This window comes from Agelaius tricolor, unplaced genomic scaffold, assembly GCF_023055355.1.
Source record: "Agelaius tricolor isolate 1412-34295 unplaced genomic scaffold, bAgeTri1.0.p SCAF_32, whole genome shotgun sequence".
NCBI lineage: Eukaryota > Metazoa > Chordata > Aves > Passeriformes > Icteridae > Agelaius > Agelaius tricolor.
In genome coordinates this window covers 6,402,715-6,420,248 of record NW_027269292.1, presented here as the reverse complement: position 1 = coordinate 6,420,248, position 17,534 = coordinate 6,402,715, and the positions used below count along the sequence as shown (strand labels likewise).

At 54.4% G+C, this 17,534-nt stretch overlaps 1 protein-coding gene across 5 annotated transcripts in view; it reads left to right on the top strand.

Annotated features, from left to right (window-relative positions):
• Positions 1-235: 235 nt before the first annotated feature.
• The window catches only part of RNF213 (ring finger protein 213), a 46,465-nt gene continuing 29,166 nt past the window's right edge, over positions 236-17,534 (top strand). For 3 of the 5 annotated variants that reach the window (XM_071451484.1, XM_071451487.1, XM_071451488.1), the window contains exons 1-21: positions 962-1,061; positions 3,799-4,094; positions 4,542-5,330; positions 6,246-6,427; positions 7,026-7,184; positions 7,404-7,597; positions 7,772-8,052; positions 8,639-8,898; positions 9,512-9,700; positions 10,141-10,339; positions 10,986-11,038; positions 11,274-11,427; positions 11,906-12,052; positions 12,607-12,705; positions 13,342-13,464; positions 13,782-13,962; positions 14,516-14,689; positions 15,021-15,179; positions 15,471-16,084; positions 16,368-16,533; positions 17,077-17,294. In XM_071451484.1, coding sequence (XP_071307585.1) covers positions 3,915-4,094; positions 4,542-5,330; positions 6,246-6,427; positions 7,026-7,184; positions 7,404-7,597; positions 7,772-8,052; positions 8,639-8,898; positions 9,512-9,700; positions 10,141-10,339; positions 10,986-11,038; positions 11,274-11,427; positions 11,906-12,052; positions 12,607-12,705; positions 13,342-13,464; positions 13,782-13,962; positions 14,516-14,689; positions 15,021-15,179; positions 15,471-16,084; positions 16,368-16,533; positions 17,077-17,294 — 4,521 coding nt within the window. In that variant the 5' untranslated portion in view covers positions 962-1,061; positions 3,799-3,914. Of the gene's footprint in view, positions 388-961; positions 1,062-3,798; positions 4,095-4,541; positions 5,331-6,245; positions 6,428-7,025; positions 7,185-7,403; positions 7,598-7,771; positions 8,053-8,638; positions 8,899-9,511; positions 9,701-10,140; positions 10,340-10,985; positions 11,039-11,273; positions 11,428-11,905; positions 12,053-12,606; positions 12,706-13,341; positions 13,465-13,781; positions 13,963-14,515; positions 14,690-15,020; positions 15,180-15,470; positions 16,085-16,367; positions 16,534-17,076; positions 17,295-17,534 lie in introns of those variants that run through there. The other 2 variants (XM_071451485.1, XM_071451486.1) reach the window with 2 other exon arrangements.

The following is a 17,534-nucleotide window of genomic DNA, read 5'->3' as shown; positions in this document are numbered from 1 at the left end:
GGCTGGGCAGGGCTGGGAATTCAGTTCCCCTGAACAGCCCGTGGGACATCGAGGGTTTAATAAATCAGAAACTGCTAATGAGTCAGTGTGATCTCTGCCTTCCTGAGGGAAAGCTTTTTCCTTTTGTGTGGGAAGGGGAGTTATCTTCTGGTGCTGCTGAGCTTGCCAGGGAATAGAAACTGAAAGCAAACTGGGGCGGTGCGGGTGAGCCGAGCCCGAGGGCACGTTCTGCACAGCTCCTGCTGCCAGAGGTGCTGGAAGGGCTGCACATCTGCCCGGGAGCCTCACATCTGCCCCGGGAGCCTCACACCTGCCCAGGAGCCTCACACCTGCCCAGGAGCCACACACCTGCCGGGGCTCCGGGTCCTGCCCGGGGTGCACAGAGCTGTGAGTTCCTTGCCGCACCATGGGGGCGCTGGGAGAGGGATAACGGGGCCATGGGGGTAAAACAGGCTGGTTGTTTAGGAATGTGTGTGTGCTCAAACCTGTGTGAGCATTGCTGGAGGGCAGCGCTGCTGGGAGCCCATTCTGGGCTCGGTCCTGCTCGGATCCGGGAGCTGTGCCCCCACTTTGGAGTGCGGATTCCGTTCTTGGCTGTCGGGACCAGCACAAAGTGCTCTCCTCCAACACAGCTGCCCTCCCTGCTGCTGCCGGGCCTGTCCGGTGCCCTGCCGGCCGGGGACACCTGCACCGGGCACGGGGGGATGCTCGGGGGTACCGGGAGAGGCCGGGACACCCGCACCGGGCACGGGGGGATGCTCGGGGGTACCGGGAGAGGCCGGGACACCTGCACCGGGCACGGGGGGATGCTCGGGGGTACCGGGAGAAGACCCGGGAGATGCCCGGCGGGATGGAGACCGGGCGGGGCGGGACCCACCGAGAGCCGCCCGGGGCCGGGATTGGCCGGGATCGGCCGGGGCGGGCCGGGGCTGGGCGGGGACCGTGACTACAAAAACGAAAGTTGGCGGCTCAGTGGAGAAACGAAACTTGTCCGGGTGGGAGCCGGCGGAGCGGCGGGACGAGCGGCGCTGCAGGTGCCGGTGCCCGTGCCCGGTCACTCGGTGAGTTGCGCTGCCGGGCCGGTGAGTGGCGGCACGGGGCGCCGGGCCTGGGGGGCTGCGGGGCGGGGGAAGCTGCGGCTCCGGGTCCCGCTGCACCCTCCCGGTGCCCCCGAAGGCGCCTCCGTGTGCCTCGATTTCCCCGGTGCGCCCTGATCCCCCATCTGCCCGGAGCCCTCCGGTGCATGCACGGGAACTCCCATCTCCTCCCCGGTCACCCGGGACGCCTCTCCCCCGTGTCCCTCCCCGGTTATCGCTTCTCCCCGGTTCCCGCCCCCAGTTCTCCCCGGCCCTCCCCGTGTCCCTCCCCGGTTCCCGTCCCCGGTTCTTCCCGGTTCCCCCCCCCCGGGCCCTCCCGGCGCCCCCCGGGAGCCGCGCTAGCCCCGCCCCTCACATCACATAACTGGTTCATTTGCATACAACCACTCCTTCGCCACGCCATTGGTCCATCCACCCTGTACTTTTGCATATCGCCCGAGGGGGCGGAGAGCCGCCAATCCGCAAGGAGCGAGAGCGGCGTCATTTGCATACAGGCCCCGCCCACGGGGTGGGCCCCGCCCAGGCGGGATCGGCCCGGACGGCGACCCTCGGCCCTGGCCCGGCCCCGGTCCCGGCCCCGCCGCTGGAACTGCGCTCCCGGCCGCGGCCCAGCCCGGCCGAGCAGCCCCAGGCAGGGCTCCGAGGAGCGGAGCCGGGCCCTCGGTGGGAGCACGGGCCCTCAGCGCCGGGGGCGCGCTCGCTGTTGGTGTTGATTTGCCTTCAAGCGCTGTGGTTGCCCTCGCGCTCCCAGCCCGGCTCTCCAGTGTCGCTCCCTGACAATAAAACGGGCAGAGGAGGAAGTGGCGCGGCTGTGGTGCCTCACGCTGTGTGTGCCGGTGTTTGTGTCTGTGCCCCGGGCCTGTCTGTCCCCCTTGGCTGCCGGGCGGGGCCTTCCGGGGCCTGCGGGGCCGCGCTGTGCCCGGGATTCGGCGGGGCTGGGCCGGGCCGGGCTGACCGGGGGCTGCGCGCACTGACCGGGGGCTGCCTGTGTCACCTCTGGTGCCCGTGCGGCTCTGGGCTCTGCTCTGCCCAGCCCATTCCACTCTGCTCTGGTCCCAAACTCCCCTCCCAATCTCTCATCTCAACCTCCCCTGACCAGAGAAAGTTTTCTTCACTTTGCAGTGACTGTCAGGAGACAGACAAGTGATTCAGTTGGTGACACATCCTACACAGTCTCCACACTCAGGTCTCCAGTGTTGAACTAGTTTATTTTACCAATGAAGTAGTGCTGGTCTTTGTGTTAAAAGACTGGTTGAGTCCTTCTTGACACAGAATTTCCAATTCGCAGCTTGTTGTTAGATTTGGAGCTCACCCCTGAGTTGTGTTTGACAACACACTAATTCTGCCTCGCTGAACAGAGACAGAACCAAGTGCTCAACACAGTTCTGCTGGGGGAAATGTTTCCTAATCCTTTACTTGCTTAAGACCGAATGACACCAGAATGGCTTTTGGTTTGTTGACAGAGAGAATGTGACGCTAGGAAAAAGCACACTAGATCAGAATCAAGCTGCTGCAATCCCCACAGGGTCAGTTCTTAGCAAATCCCGCTACGCTTCAGCACAGCAGGGTTACAAACCTGGCATCCCCAGCTCTGGAATGCTGTAGGAAGAACATCCAAAGTAGCTGAGGTTCAAAACTTTTGCTCTCAGAACTGGGCTGGAGGAGCCTGTGAAACCCTTGCAGAAGGCAGAGATCTGCTCTGCTGTCTGAGCCCAGAGTTGCCCTTCCGCAGGTTTTTGAAGGACTAGATAAAGCTGTGAGGATAAAAGGGAGTTTCTCTGCCTTCTTGGAAAGCCCTCAGCTGAGTGGGAGCAGTCACTGTGCCACCCAGAAGGCTGTGCCAGCTGGGAGGTGCCGCTGTCCTGTCCCTGCTCACGCTGGGCTCCAGGCACTGGCACAGGCAGCTGCTTGCCAGCACTGCTGCTGCATTTGTGTCTGCAGCAGCGACAGGGATGGAGCTCTACCTCAGTGCTGGGGTTCCTTAATCATTCTGCATCTGGCAGGGCCCTGGAGAGGGCAGGAGGCTGTAAGGGAGAGTGGTGGTGTGGCTGGTGGGAGTTGAACAGGGAACAACAAACGGCTCCTGTGTGTTTGTGACTTTGGCTGGACAGTTTGCTGTTCCCAGGAGCTGTTTCAGAGCTGTGTTTGGGTTCAGGATGAGGCTCCTGTTGATAACAGCCCGATGGCTCAGCTGCTGCTGAGCAGTGCTTGCACTAAGCCAAGGACTCCTCGGGTTCCCAGGCTGCCCGGGCAGGGAGGAGCTGGCAGGGCAGAGCCAGGGGAGCTGCCCCGGTGCCCAGAGGGATGCTGCAGAGCACAGGGCACGGTGCTGGAGGAGGCACTGGGGGGATCTGGCCGAGGGGTGAGGGCCACTGCTCAGGGGCTGGCTGGGCAAGGCTCAGAGGGTGGTGAGCAAGCACCCTGTGCATCACTTGGTCTGGATATTCCTTTATGGTTATTGTAATTTTTCTTTTCTTTTCTGTCCTGTTTAACTGTGTGTATCTGAACCCAAAAGTTTTGCCTTTTTTCTGATTCTCTCCCCCATCCAGGGACTTGGAGTGACCTGGTCCAGTGCAAGGTGCCTCTGCCTGTGGCAGGGGTGGGACGAGATGAGCTTTAAAGTCCCTTCCAACCCAAACCATCCTGTGACCCTGCTGTGGGGTGGGTTTCCAGTTTAACAATTAATTTCCCTCCATTGCAGAGAGAAGAGAGGTGCAGGTCCCTGCAGTCCCTGATGCAGAGGAAGAGGTGAAGGGAGAAGGTGCTGCTGGGCCTCCTTGCACCACCGAAACAAAGGAGACAGAGGGCAAGTCACTGATGGACAGAGCAAGAGCTCTGCCTGACACTGCAGGTGCATCTCCCAGCTCTGCTGAGACACAGAAGGAGGAAGAGGGATCCTCGCTGCTGGGGGATGTCACAGCTCCAGAGAACCACACAGAGCCCTCGGCTCAGCGCGGGGCTGGCGACTCTGCTGAGGTGGCGTCTCTGCTGAGGAAGGTGAGGATCCTGCTGGGGAGCAGCTGTGAGTTGTTGCTCTCCTGTGTGAAGTGAGGAGGCCAGGCTGCATCCCCCACATCCCTCTGGCCACGTCGGGGAGCTGCTGCCTGGCTTCCTCCAGGAGAAGCTCGCTGTGTTTGCTGACGCTGTGTGTGCGTGCGGAGCTGCTGTGCCGGGAGGGGGAACCACAAATTGCATGAGTCAGCTGAGACACTGCAGCGCTGCTCTGTGCTCCTGCTGAGCAAGTCTTGAATATTAAACCTACACAGCTCTCAAGAATTATTTGCATTTCGCTGGCTGGTCTTGTCCCTCCTCTTCCTGATCATTCTCTGTTAGCCCTTACAGGAAGATGTCGGCACTTGCTGCAATGGAGGAGGTGACAAAGAGTTTCCCTTTGGCAATGAATAAACAGACATTGTGGTCTTTGTTTTTCTTTGTTTTTAATAGAAAGGGAAGAAGACTAAAGCACAGAAGTCCATCTCTGGGGAACAGGACTCTCTGCCTCCTCAAAGCACAGCACCAGCTCAAACCACAGAGTTGCCTGACACAGGTGTTGCTCCTCCAGAAATCCAACCCCCCGGCAGTGAGGGAGCAAACCCAGGTGCTGATGGACGTGCTGATGCCAGTGGAGACACACCTGGAGGCGATGGGGATTTGGGCAGTGAGGGAGCAAACCCAGGTGCTGATGGACCTGCTGATGCCAGTGGAGACACACCTGGAGGCGATGGGGATTTGGGCAGTGAGGGAGCAAACCCAGGTGCTGATGGACCTGCTGATGCCAGTGGAGACACACCTGGAGGTGACAGGGATTTGGCACACCTGGGGGAGGAAGCTGGCAGCCTGGAAGCAGAGAGGCTGAGCCCTGCAGAGCAGAGCAGCACAGCCGAGGGGGCTGCCCCAGCTCCCAGTGCCACAGCCCCGGGGGACAGGGTGGGGGATGGCACAGCCCCGGAGCACGGAGGAGCGGCCAGGGAGGATGTGGAAGGGGACAGTGGTGCCCCTGGCCAGCTGCCAGCAGCCACAGCAGGTCCCCAGCCCCGGGGCAGCAGCAAGGAGCGGCTGTCAGCAGGGCAGGGAGCCGGTCCCTCTGCCAAGGGAGCGGTCCCTGGCAGTCCCAGGCTGTCTCCTGCCAGGGGAGCCCCCCAAAGCAAGCCTGAGACCAAGACCTCCCCTGGAGCTCCGAGCCCACCGCCTGGGAAGGAGCCCAAGCAGAAAGGGACCGGTTCCACTGTCAAGGTGAGTGTGAGTGAGCTCTGGAGAGTGTTCAGTGGGCACAGCTTCCCTTTGCCAGTGTGACGTGCTTGTGCTGCCAGTGAGGCTGAGGAGCACCAGCCCAGGGATACAGGGGTGAATTGGGGAGGCTCTGATTTGAGTTCTGTTCTCCTGGGTGCCAGCTGTAGCCCAGCTCTCACTGAGGGGTTGCTCAGATGCCCCAGGACTGGGAGGTGTCTCTCCTCCAGCCAGCCATGCTCTCTGGAGAGCTCTGGGATCCCCTGGAATGAGGGCATTTTGTGCTTTGCTGGTGCCTGTGCTCTGCAGGCCTGATAAGCAGGAAGTTGCTGTGGTTTCTCTTTCACTTTGTTTATGCCCCATCCTTTGGGACCTGGGGCTCACTGAGCTGACTGTGTGGCAGTGTGTTTGGGTTGGGCTCCTCTTCCATCACGGGCTGTTTTCCTTAGCCAGCAGCTTCCCTCAGTGAGGGATCAGTGTTTGCAGTGCTTCCAGGGGGATGAAGCTGGTGCTGCTCCAGTGTTGGGGGGCAGGTGGGCAGTAGAGCAGAAGGTGCTGCACAGTTTGTGGATGATGTGGGCATCTTGACTCTGTGGGCCAGAAGCCCTGGGAACATCAAACAGAAATGTAAGGGAGGAAACAAAAAGGAAATTGGCATTGCTTAAAGGAAGTCATGCAAGACTGCAGGTGCAAGTCTGTGGTTAAGCAGTATAGCTGAGAAACATGAATAATGTGGTTATTGCTCAGCAGTGAAAGGTTTTACCCAAGGCTGTAAGAGTACATAAATGGAGTTGCAGAAACAATAAATGGCTTCTTGCTTGCACCAGGAGCCCCATCTCTCAATCACCAGCACACCAGGAGGAGATGCTGTGCTTCCAGGGGCTCCTGTTTCATTGGGCATTGTTTGTCTCCCTGTTGCAGAATGCAAACACAAAAGAGAAAAACCAGAGCCCAGGTGAGAAAATGCCCAATGTGAGTGAGAAGACAAATCTGAACCAAGGAGCCAAGGCTGCCAGGAAGGAGGGTGCTGTGGCTGCTGCAGACAGCCCCAAGAACAAAAAGGAGCAAAGGAATCAGAAACAGGTGGAAAATATTAAAGAAAGGTGAGAACAGCCCTGCTGCTCCCCAGCATTCTTCCCCAACAGGAGCTGCTGTGAGGAGGACTCAGAACTCCAGACTGGGGTGCTGGGATGGGGTCAGTACATACCTTGGACATGGGGAAATGGAATTGTCTTGAAACTGAGGTGAAGTGGTTGTGCATGACAGAACCAGTGTTGAATGGGACCTCAGCACAGGTGATGTCCTGGGTGATGTGTTGAACCTGCTTGAGCAGCTGATGGACAGAAAAGAGATTATTCTCTTATTTCTTGCTCTAATGAGCACCATGTGCTGCGCCCACACAATGCTTCAGGTGAATAGTGTGAAGAGCTGTTTTGATGTTTGCTTCATGTGCATGAGCTGGAAGGGGTGGAAAGTGTGACTCTGCTGGGCCAGAGCATCTCCTGCTGCCTTTAGGAGCCTGTTTTTCCTTTTTGCACTGGGCTTTGCACTAGGCCTGCTCAAACATTGGTCTGAGTGAACTGCTGCCAGAGTTTATGGGTCTTGCAGCCACTCAGCTGGTGGCTCGAGTCTGATTTGAGGTTTACAGTGAATTGTGCAGTTGAAAAACGCCGACAGAATCCCTTCTATTCTTTCCTGCAGTTCTGTGAGCCGCACTGAGGGTGTTACAGTGTATTTCCATGCAATATTATCCAAAGACTTCAAGCTCAACCCCGAAACTGATAAAGTGTTCATCAGGGCCCATGGCATTCCTTCCTACGCCAACTGGAAGGACAACATCTGTGAGCTGAACTGCACCAGGTGAGTGTCCCCTGCTCTGGGTCCCTCTGGGGCCTCAGCCTCTGTGCCCACAGCTGGGAGTTGCAGCAAAGGGTTTCACTGTGGAGAAAACTGTTCTGAAGTGCTCTTGTGAAAGAACAGTCACCATTCCCATTAGAAATGGAGCAGTGCATGGAAAAGGAGGTCTGTAGATCACCTAACGTGTCCTTTGCCTGTCTCTGCTGTGTTTGTGTTTCCAAGGCATCTGGGAGAACATGGATACCTCATTGAAGGTGCTGTAACTCTCAGCAGAAAAATCCTGGGTGAATACATTCCTTACAAGTACTGGGTGTCCTGTGGGAAGGGGGATTATGAGTTCATTTACAAGAAGTCAGAATCCAATCATCATGTGAATCGCTGCTTGGTGATAAACAGCGCCCTTCTCAACAACGGAGGTGAGCTCTGCTGGCTGGGCTGCACCTTGGGGTGATCCCCGCTGTCCTGTGGCCCAGCATTCCTGCCAGGCAGCCCTGGCTGAAGCTCAGTGGGCTGCTGGGGCTATTGCTGAGGCAGCTGGAAGGGAAAAGGCACCTGATTGCAGTGGTTGTTTCCCTGTGTTCCCGTTCCAGAGTGGCACCAGTACGATGACATTGTGTGTGCAAGGCCTTCCAAGTTAAAAAACATCTGGCAGATCTTTACTTTTGATAAAAACAAGGAAGTGGTGGAAGGGAAGAAAATAGCTGCCAATATTATGTTAGAAAGTATCTTCAGCATTCTTGGAACCTGGAGTCCTGACAATCTGAGGAATTTCTTCTGCCAGCTGAAGCAGTTCCATAACGTTGCAGGAGCCCAGCGGGTGTTTGATGGCAGTCCAATGCTGTGGAGAGAGTTAAACTTCAACACAGAGCAGGTAATCCCTTCTCTTGCACAGAGACAGAAAACATTCCATCACTGAACCCAAACTTTCATTTTGCTGTTGACCTCGCTGGGTTAATTTTGCTTTTCCAGTCGAAGTTCAGGCACAGAAGCAGTGGGAATCCTTCTGGGGTGGCTGTCACTGACTGCCCTGGGGGCTTCAGTCAGCCTGTGCCCCTCAGTGTGGTTCTGAGACCCCATGGGGGTCAGCAGCAGGGCTGTGACGTAGTGACTTCATGGGTTTTGTGTCTGGGTATTGATTTCCTAAGCCTTGCCATGAAGTTTTGCTGCCAGTTGTTCTGTCACTAACAACTCTGCACTCATGTCTTGCTCCAAACCTGCCTGCTTTTTGGGAGAAGCTCCTGATCCTGTGATCCAGTGATGCCAGTAGGGCTTCTGGAATCCAAAATTTCTTACTTGACATAATTAGAAATGTGACAGAAATGTCACATTGTCTTTTTTGGTTGTCGGGGTTGCTCCTTCCTGTCCTGTGGCCTTGCTGGAACTGGCAGAAGACGTTGGCTTCAGAAGAGAAAGACTTAATGCTGTGCTTGGTTTGTTTCTTCTCTTCTTTGTCCCAGGTGAATGATTTGCTGCTAAAATACATGAAGAAAATAGCTCTCCCTTTCCTTGCACGAGAAGCAGCTCCAGAGGACAGAATCATCCAAAGCAAGCTGGCTCTGGGGCTCACCATTGTTGTGATAGTTGAGAACTACTCATTCTCAGTGCCTAAAAGTGACCTGGCTGACCTGTGCAGCCTCTTGTGCTTGGATCAGGTGTCACCACAAGATGTACAGTCTGAGATTCATCACATCAAACAGGCTTTTGCAGGAGTTACCAAGTAAGTGCTCCATGTACCTTCTAACTGACCAGGCTGGTGTTGCTTTGATAGAACAACAGGAATGCAGCTCTCTACTGCCAGAGAACCAGAGAAAAAGCTGTATTTGAAGGCAACTTTGGAGGTCTCAATTCCAGCCTCCTGCTTGAAGCAGGGCTAACATCCAGGCAAGGCTGCAGTGCACCATTGCACACTTTTTGGTTGGTTTCCCCTGTCTGCCAAGCTGTAATCTGACTGCTTAGCTGGAGCTGGGTTTGGAGTTCTGCACTCACACAGCTGCAGCCGTTGCATTTCTTCCTGGAGCCCTTCTCTGTGTGGCTGTCACAGGGCTGGGGTGGCTCATGGGGAGACTGTAGCTAAAGGATTGGGTCTTCCCAGTGCTCCAGCAGCAGGGTCTGTGCAGAGAGATTCAGTGACATTGCAGCTCTGGGCCTTAAACCTGCACAGCTACACTCTGCAACGAAGAGTAGATGGAGCTGAAATAATGCCCAGAGGTTGATTAAAGGCACACAGGGAGATTGAAATGCAGCCTCCCACACCCCTAGGGTGTTCTCAAGGCTGGGATAAAGCTGTTCTTTCACTCAGTGTGTTTGTTTTGTTTTCTTGTTTTATTTAGCTTGAAGGTCGACCTGACAAACTTGTGTCAGAGGTGCATTGAACATGACGTGGAGCAGTGGGTGTGGGTCCTTCCCCTTCTGCATTCCTTTGCTGCTCCCCTGCAGCAGGAGCACGGGCTGCTGGAGGAGGATGTCTGGGCAGGGCTGGAAGGGCTTCCATTTGCTGAAATCAGGAGGAAACAATGTGGGTGAGTTTTCCAGAGCTCCCAGTGCACTCCTCATCTCTTTTATTTTTATTTTTTCCCCTCCCTCATTTTTAAAGAGTATGACATGTAGCATGTTTGGGGTATTTGGGCACAGGCACACCAGTGGCTCAGAGGTCACTGAGTCGTGGTGTGACCCCTCAAACACAACCCCCCAGTTCTGCCAGCCAGGGAGCAGGTGGGAGCTAAAGCTGCTCCTCTTGTGTGGAGTCTGAGCAAGACCTGGAGTTTCTTTTCCCTGAGTGCTTGTGCTCAGTGCTTTGGTTCTGCTGTGCCACCCCAGGGCCCTGGGGACTCCCACTGATCTCAGCTGCAGGGACAAAAGCACAGGAATGAGGAGGAGGCTCCTGTGTGGGCTGCACCAGCTCAAGGCCTTTTGTTCCTTGGAATGCTGAAGGTTTTGTTTTGTCTTGTCTCCCCTCCAGAAGGACCCTGCTGGCACAGATGAGAGAAAAGAAGCACCTGATGGAATTTGATGTGACTCTGGTCAAGTCCTGGCTCTGTGTGCTGCCCCTGGGGAGCCTGGCTGAGTTCATAAGAGACTTCTCCAGGGACCTCTTGGTTACTCTTCAAGGTGTTCTGTACAGGTTGGAGAACGTTGACCTCTCGTGGAGCAACTCTCAGGTTCGTCTCGTGGCAGCTTTACCCAGCTCTGGGATGAAGGCTCACACTGGGCTCCTGGCTGTCCTTGGGCAGAACTGAGCACCACTGAGGGGACTGGGCTGGCAGCAGGACACAGCACAAAGAGCTTCAAACCCAGCTAAGAGCAAAAACAGCTGCTCTGAAGTCAGAGACTCCTCAGGGGGAGAGTTGGGCTTATCTGCAGCAAAAAGTGGTGTTGGCATTGATATAGGGAGGGTGTTCTTAGCTGGATTTGCTCTTGGTTAGTGATGGCCAGTATTTCATTCCTGACCTCAGATGTGTACCTGAAACTGATTTTTGCACAGTAGGGTTGGGCAAGAGGCTGCTGGTTTGGGAGGTTTTCCTGCTGTTGTGAAAACTCTTGTGTTTGTGTGAGGACAGCAGGAGGAGGACCTTCAACTAATTATAGATTTGAGACCTCCAAATTGTAAGAAGTACAGGTTGTGTTTATGCATATAAAAGCTGCCCAGGTATTGGCTCTGACATCCAGTAAATAAGTTCTGCTATTTTACAGTGTGTTTATAAAAATCTTGGAGAAGATGCAAAAGAATAGTGAGTTCCCTCTTCCTCAGAAATCAGTCTGTACAATTTCTTCCATAGTTTCATATTTTTGTCTTTCCATTCTCAGGTAGAAGAGATTCTAAACACAGTGCTGAGTGCCTTGGATGAGCCCCCAGCCAGGTAAGTGCAGTGCACCTCTGGGAGAGCACTGTCTGCCTCTGCACCAGGGCTGGTTGTGTGCCTTGAAATCCCTGTGGAGAAAACAATCCTGGAGTTCTATCCCATTTTTTAAATGCGGCTGAGGGAGGCAGCTGCCACGCAGTGTTGGATTTGGTGGGGTTTTTACTTTTTTTAAAATTTTTTATTTTTCCTTGGAGCAGAAAATTAACTGTACCTCTGTGTTGCTGCCCTGCAGAGCTCTGGGGGCTCCTTCTTGGCAGGGCTGCCTGTCCTGCTGCCTCAGGCTGCACGAGAGGCTCTGCAGGACTACCAGGAGAGTGAGCTCGTTCCTGATCCCTGCCACTGCTACCACCCTGCTTGCCAGGGTTGCCCAGCTTCAGCCCCCAGCAGTGAGTACCAAGAACTCTTGGCTTGAAACCAGCAAGGAACCCAGAAATGTCACAAGAGTGGCACAACACACTGGGTTTAGGTCAGACCCAGTCTCAGCTTGAAGAACTTCACACTCTAAGCAAGACTGATACTTTCAGACACGTGTGGAGTCACCTGATGAGTTTGGTTCTTATTGAAAATAAGCTCTGGTGCTCATATTTGCTGTGCTAAGCTTGGTTTTAAGGTTGTTTTGTTTCCCCTTTAAACATTTGTTGTCTTTACTCCCTGGAACAAGCTTAAGCACAACCTGCCTGTAAGCACTGCACTTTCCCAGCCTCTCTGCTCCTTATGCAAGTAGTGCTGGGTCTGTTGCTGGGCCCTTGTATGTTCTGGATGTGTTTGGGCCTTCTCTTTAGAAATACTGATTTAAATCAGTTGTCCATTGCTGTCCTGCTTGAACTGTGTTTGTTTTGTTGTCTTCCCCTCTGTGTGGGGCAGGTTCCAGGGGATGCTGTGCAGGAAGTTCCAAAGCTGCTCAGTGGAGCTCTGAGGGAAGCTCGTGCCTGGTTCAGAAACGTTTTAAAGGAGAAATTACTGAAGGAGTACCTGGACCACGTGGCCTTCTCTTTGTTCTCTGAACTTCGGGTTTGTCATCTTCTGATAATGTCAGTACAAAGGGGCTTTGCTGTAGCTTAGCCAGGTCTGGAGTCTGCTGCTCTTTGCTGGGCTCTGCAGCTGTGGCTGGGTAAGGGATGGGGTGGGATGGGCAGTGTTTGCAGCTCACCTCCATTCTGCTCATCCTTGGTGTTCCTGAAGGCATTGCTGGGGTGAGGAGCTGCCCCTTGGTGTTGTCCTGCTCCCACTGGTTGTCCTCAGGCCTTCCAGCAGGCAAAGCTCAGAGCAGCCCTGCCAGTCTGAGCTGCTGCTCCCAGCCCTCCCTGGGACAGTTTCCAGCAGCAGAGTGGAAGTGGCTCATCCAAAACTCTCCTTCAGCAGCTGACACATTTACACTCTGTTTGGGCTTAAAGCTGCCTTTTGCAGCTCTGGGAGTGTTCCTTTTCCTCAGGATGGAAACCTCTGGAAGGGCTGCAGGCTGTCTGAGGCGTGTGGGGCATCTCTTCTGCATTGTTCTTTTCATTTCCTCTCTCTGTTAAATCTCAGCACTCAGTGGTTTGGGTCGGTGTGCTTGTCCCCTGCAGGCCTGGAATAAGTTTGTGACTATCAGCTTTCCAGACGAGCAGTTCACCCAGACGTGGAAGAACACTTTACTTGCAGATCTGAAGAAAAGAATCCAGCAGGTAGGGGGACTCCAGGCAGCCTTGGCTGCTGTCCAGAGCAGATGCAGTGGCTTGTGCTGAGCTTGGAGCAGGAGCAAACACGGTGGCTTTGGCCATGACAATGCCCCACACTGTAACCTTGGTCAGGGGCCTGGCTGCAGGTCCTGGTGCTTCAGAGGAAATCCACATTCTGAACAATTGTCACCTCTGTGGTTTTAAGAACCAGTGAGTGCAAAGTAAACACCCAGGGGCCCAGAAAAGCTAAGGTGGTGCCTCTCTTTTCATTCCTTGTGCTGCTCAGGCTCCCAGATGCACACCCAGCTGTGTTAGTCCCTTCCAAAGTAACCCTGTATATCTCCTCATCTCCTTCCTACAGCAGTTACACATTTCCTTAAGCCATTGATTTTCACGGTGAAATCAGGAAACAAATATTTTCTGCTGTGAGCTTGGCTTGGAGAGGTGGATGTTAAGTAATCACACACTTTAGATGGAAGTCATTAAAATCTTTTCCAAGCGTTTATTTGTTTGATCTCTCTCCCAGGCCCTCAGAAATGGGCTGATGCTCAGGTTCCTTTTATTGTCTTGGTAGCAGCACTGCTTCATGCTGCCAGGAGAAACACTTTAGAGTTGATGAGAAATCTCTCTTTTGCCCTTCAGGAGCCTCCAGTGAACCAAATCTTGGTGTATTGTTGCAAGCATTCCCAAATCACACAGATGGACTCCTCCATCAGTTGGTGCTTCCATAACTGTGCTGTAGAGGCTGTGCCTGCAGCTTGCCAGGTATGGTGTGTGCCCAGGTAGGGGAAGGGAAAGGTAGGAGAAAGAAAAGTGGAATTTCCCAGCAATTCTGTTGCACAGGGATGTGCCTCGGGGTGGAAGGGGAAGGTGGATGTTGCTTGAGTTGCTGTGGTTGTTTGTTAAAGCAACAACAAAAAATATCAACAAGAAGTCAGGAAATGAGGTCCATGAGGAATATTTGTAATGGGTTTCCCCCGTGAGCTCTGGTGTCAGTTGTGTCACAGGGCTGGTTTGGAAGGCACAGACACAGTGGGACCCAGACTCTGACCCACCCCTGCCCTCTCTGTGTGTCCTGGCAGATGCAGAGCAATCTCCTGGAGCAGATCTCTGCCTACAACATGGGCCAGTTCAGCCAGCTCGTGTCTGCTGTCATTGTGAAGTCGTGGCCAGTCATGGCTGGGCAGTCTGAGGGCGATTTTGATACGATTCTGCACCACCTGCTCACGAGGCCTGACATCAAACATATCTTCAACTTCAATGGTAGGTCTGTGGTTGGGTTTTAGGAGGCCAGAGAAGCTTTCCTCTGCCTCACTGCTGCCACTGCACAGAGCAGCAGAGGGAAATTGTCCTGCTCTTGTTTTAGTCCCTATCTCAAAGCTTGAACTATTCAGCTTGGAGAGGGAGCTATTCAGGGTTGGAGAGGGAAGGCCAAGGAAGAGTGAGCCACTCTTTCTCTTGTGCTAATCCACTGCAGCTTCCTCAGGATTTGTGGACCATAACTTCTTTCTCTGAGAAGTTCTCACAAGTTTTTGGCACACAAAAATGCCACAAAGAGTTGGCCAAGTGAACAGATCCAAATGGCTGTTGTTTGTCCCACAGGGTTTGAGTCTGGGCTCTCCATGGAGAGTTTCCACATTGCTGTCCTGAGATCCTGGCTTTGTTCAAAAAGACATGAGGGGTTGGAGGGTGGTGTGAGTCCTCAGGCCCTTGGTGGGGGTTCAGTGGAAATGGAAGGACTCTGTGCCATGGCATGGAAGAGTTCCTGACTCTGCCTGTTTTTTGGGAAACATGACATGCTTTGTGTCTGGAACAGGAACAAACAGAAACCTCCTGGACAAGCTGACAGAGGAAGCAAAGGATGTCATGGCCATAGCAGACTCTGTGCTTACGAGCATCACCGACAACATCCACAGCGGCTGTGTCCTCGTGAAACACCTGGAGGAGGTGTTCCAGCACCAGGAACAGTTCCTCTGCATCTGGGAGACAAGTAAGGGATGGCTTCAAAGGGGCTTGGTTGGCTGAGAGCATCACTGCAGTGATGCTGGCCTGCTCAGGGGGGGCTGCAGGGGCTGGGGATGCTCAGGAGGGGCTGGGAATGCTCAGGGGGGGCTGCAGGGGCTGGGGATGCTCAGGAGGGGCTGGGGATGCTCAGGAAGTGCTGCAGGAGTTTGGAGTGCTGTCCCTTGGCCTGGGCAGGAAGCTCCCAGCTCCAGTTTGTGTTGTCACTGCTGGGTTTGTGACTCTGCAGTTCCCAGCCTGAGCTGGGATGCAGGGCGTGGGAAGTTCTGCTTTGTGACTACAGGTGAGTTTTCTTTCAGAGCACCAACAACGACCAAGTGAAGAAAAGGAACTGCTCCAGAGAAGCCTGAAAGAGCTGCTGGCATTGAGGCATGAAGAAGTCACACAGCTCAGAAGAGAGGAAAAAGCAGTAGGAACCTTCCTGAGCATGTGCAGGAAGGTGCAGAAGACTGTGAGAGGTAGAGTCCTGGGGGAGCAGTCTGGAAGTGGCAGCTCTAGAAAACAGCATTTTCCTTAAAAATCTCTTGGCTTGGGGAGCAGGTTTGATTCTACACCCCAAAGTGAGGCTGAGGAGGGGTGGGGGAAGTAAAACCAGAGCACTGGGGGGATCAGGTGGATGCTTGTGCATCAAATGGCACTTGGAGGGGTCCACCTGCCTGGCAGCATTTTGTGGCTTGAGGGGTGGGATGAAGGGAGCTGGAACCAGCCTACACCACCTGATCTCCCTCTGGCCTGTCTCTGGCTCACAGTGAATGTTGGTGAAGTGGCACTTCAACACTCAAAAGATCTTCGCTCCAAAAGACTGAATCAAGTTGTGGTGCTGGGAAGGAGGCCCCTGCAGGCCTTCTACAGCCTGGGCCCAGAGCTGAAAGAGTTTGTCCACAAAATGCACTCTTTCAAGGACAGCCTGATCTTCCAGCAGTTCTGGGAGGAAGCAGCACAGAAGGCAGGAGAGGAGTATGTGTGTGACAGCCCAGAGGAGGAGGAGGATGAGGAGGAGGACGAGGAGAAGATTGCTCCTGAGCTGGACCTTGATGAGGTTTTGGACAGCATGATCCGCCCTTGCTTTGACAGCTATGCCATGCTGTATGATGATCTCAGATCAGGAAGTCTCACACTTTCTGCAGTGGACAGAATTTTCCAGGAATTCACAAATCATCCTGAAGATCTCAGGGTGGAGCTGGACACCATCTGTGGCCTTCGGCCTGCGGAGGACAGAGGCTGGGTTGACCAGCGAGTCCAGCAGATCCAGCAGTACCATGAAATGCATTTAACCTTTGATGCTGCCAAGATCATTGACCATGTCAAAGAGAGTTTAGGCCTCTCTGGTGACTTCAGTGTCCTGGAAAACTTGCTGCATATAGTAAGTATCCCTGACTTTGGCTTTGTACTGTCAAAGTGCTGACTAAATTTGAACCTTCCCACAAGTCTACCTACCCCAGTTTGTCAAGAGCCATTCCTTGAAGCAAAATGCTTATTTGAGGTAAAAATCAGATGTTCGAAGTGCTTTTGTGTAGTCATTCCTAAATGCAGGATGGTACTGCTCTGTTGGGGTGGCTTTGCAGAGGGCTTTCCTTTCCCTGCTGCAGAACCAGTGGCATTCCCAGTTCCAGACTCAGCGTGTGTTTGCACTCCTTGCTTTCCAGACAGAAAAGCTTGAATCCTCCAAGACCCAGAAGCTGGATTCCATCAGCCCTGAGCTTGTGCAAGCCAAGAAGCTGCTGCAGGGGATCACTGTGCCCCGCCGTGGCTGTCTGAAGGAGCTGGCCCAGCAGAGGGAGTTTGTCAGCTGGGTCAGAGAGGCACTGAAAGGTGTGTGCTGCTCACCCAGGAATCAGACAGTACTAGAAGGGATGGCAAATTGTGTGGGGGCAGAAGGAACTCTGAACCCCTGACCCATCTGCTTTGTGCAGCTTCTGGTGTTGAGTTACATCTCTGATGGGTTTTTGTGTGGAACGTGCTATGAGGACGCTTTAAACGTGCCCATGCACAGGGACCACCCTGCTGGGAGCTGGGCTGGGCCTGGAGGGCTTCAGCAGCTGCTGCTGCTCAGTTCAGACCCATTGTTTCAGGGGATGGAGCTGTGTGTCTGCCAGCTGAGCTGTCTGACCTGCACAGCCACTCTCACCTGAACACACCCCCCAGGCACTGCTCCCATCCTGGCTGGGGATCTGGGGGCCTGTGGGGATCCATGGGTGGATGGATGGATGGCCAGGGAGGGCTTATGGGGAGAGGGCAGTTACCCAGGAGCTGCTGCTCAAAGCGCTCTCCCTGCATTTCCTGTAGAGGGTGGTGACGAGGGCTGCTGTCCCAGCTGCCTCACCTGGTGCTCACTGCTGTGTTGCCTCATTTCAGACATCAATGAGCTGAAGGTGTTTGTGGACCTGGCCTCCATCTCGGCGGGGGAGAACGACATGGACGTGGACCGTGTGGCGTGTTTCCACAGCACCGTGCACGGCTACTCCTCCCTGCTCTACGAGCTGCGCCATGACTCGGGCTTCGAGGACTTCATGCGCTGCTTGCAGAAGCTGTGGCGAGCCCTGGACAGCGATGAGACCCTCCCTGAGAAGCTGGTGAGTTCTGGAGCGGGGCCTCTGCGTCCTCCTGCCTCTCTGCCTTCCAGGAGTGGTTGGAAGTTGGGCTGCACTGGCCGAATGGAGCCTGTGTGGGGACATCACCGCTGCTCTTGTTATTGGAGGAAAAACAGCTGATGTTCCTGTGGCACAAAAATTCACTGCAGCAGCTGTAGCTGGTGTTTCTCCAGGGCACCATGAGGCTTTCCAGTGTGATGTGGTGTGGCTTGGCTTGTGAAA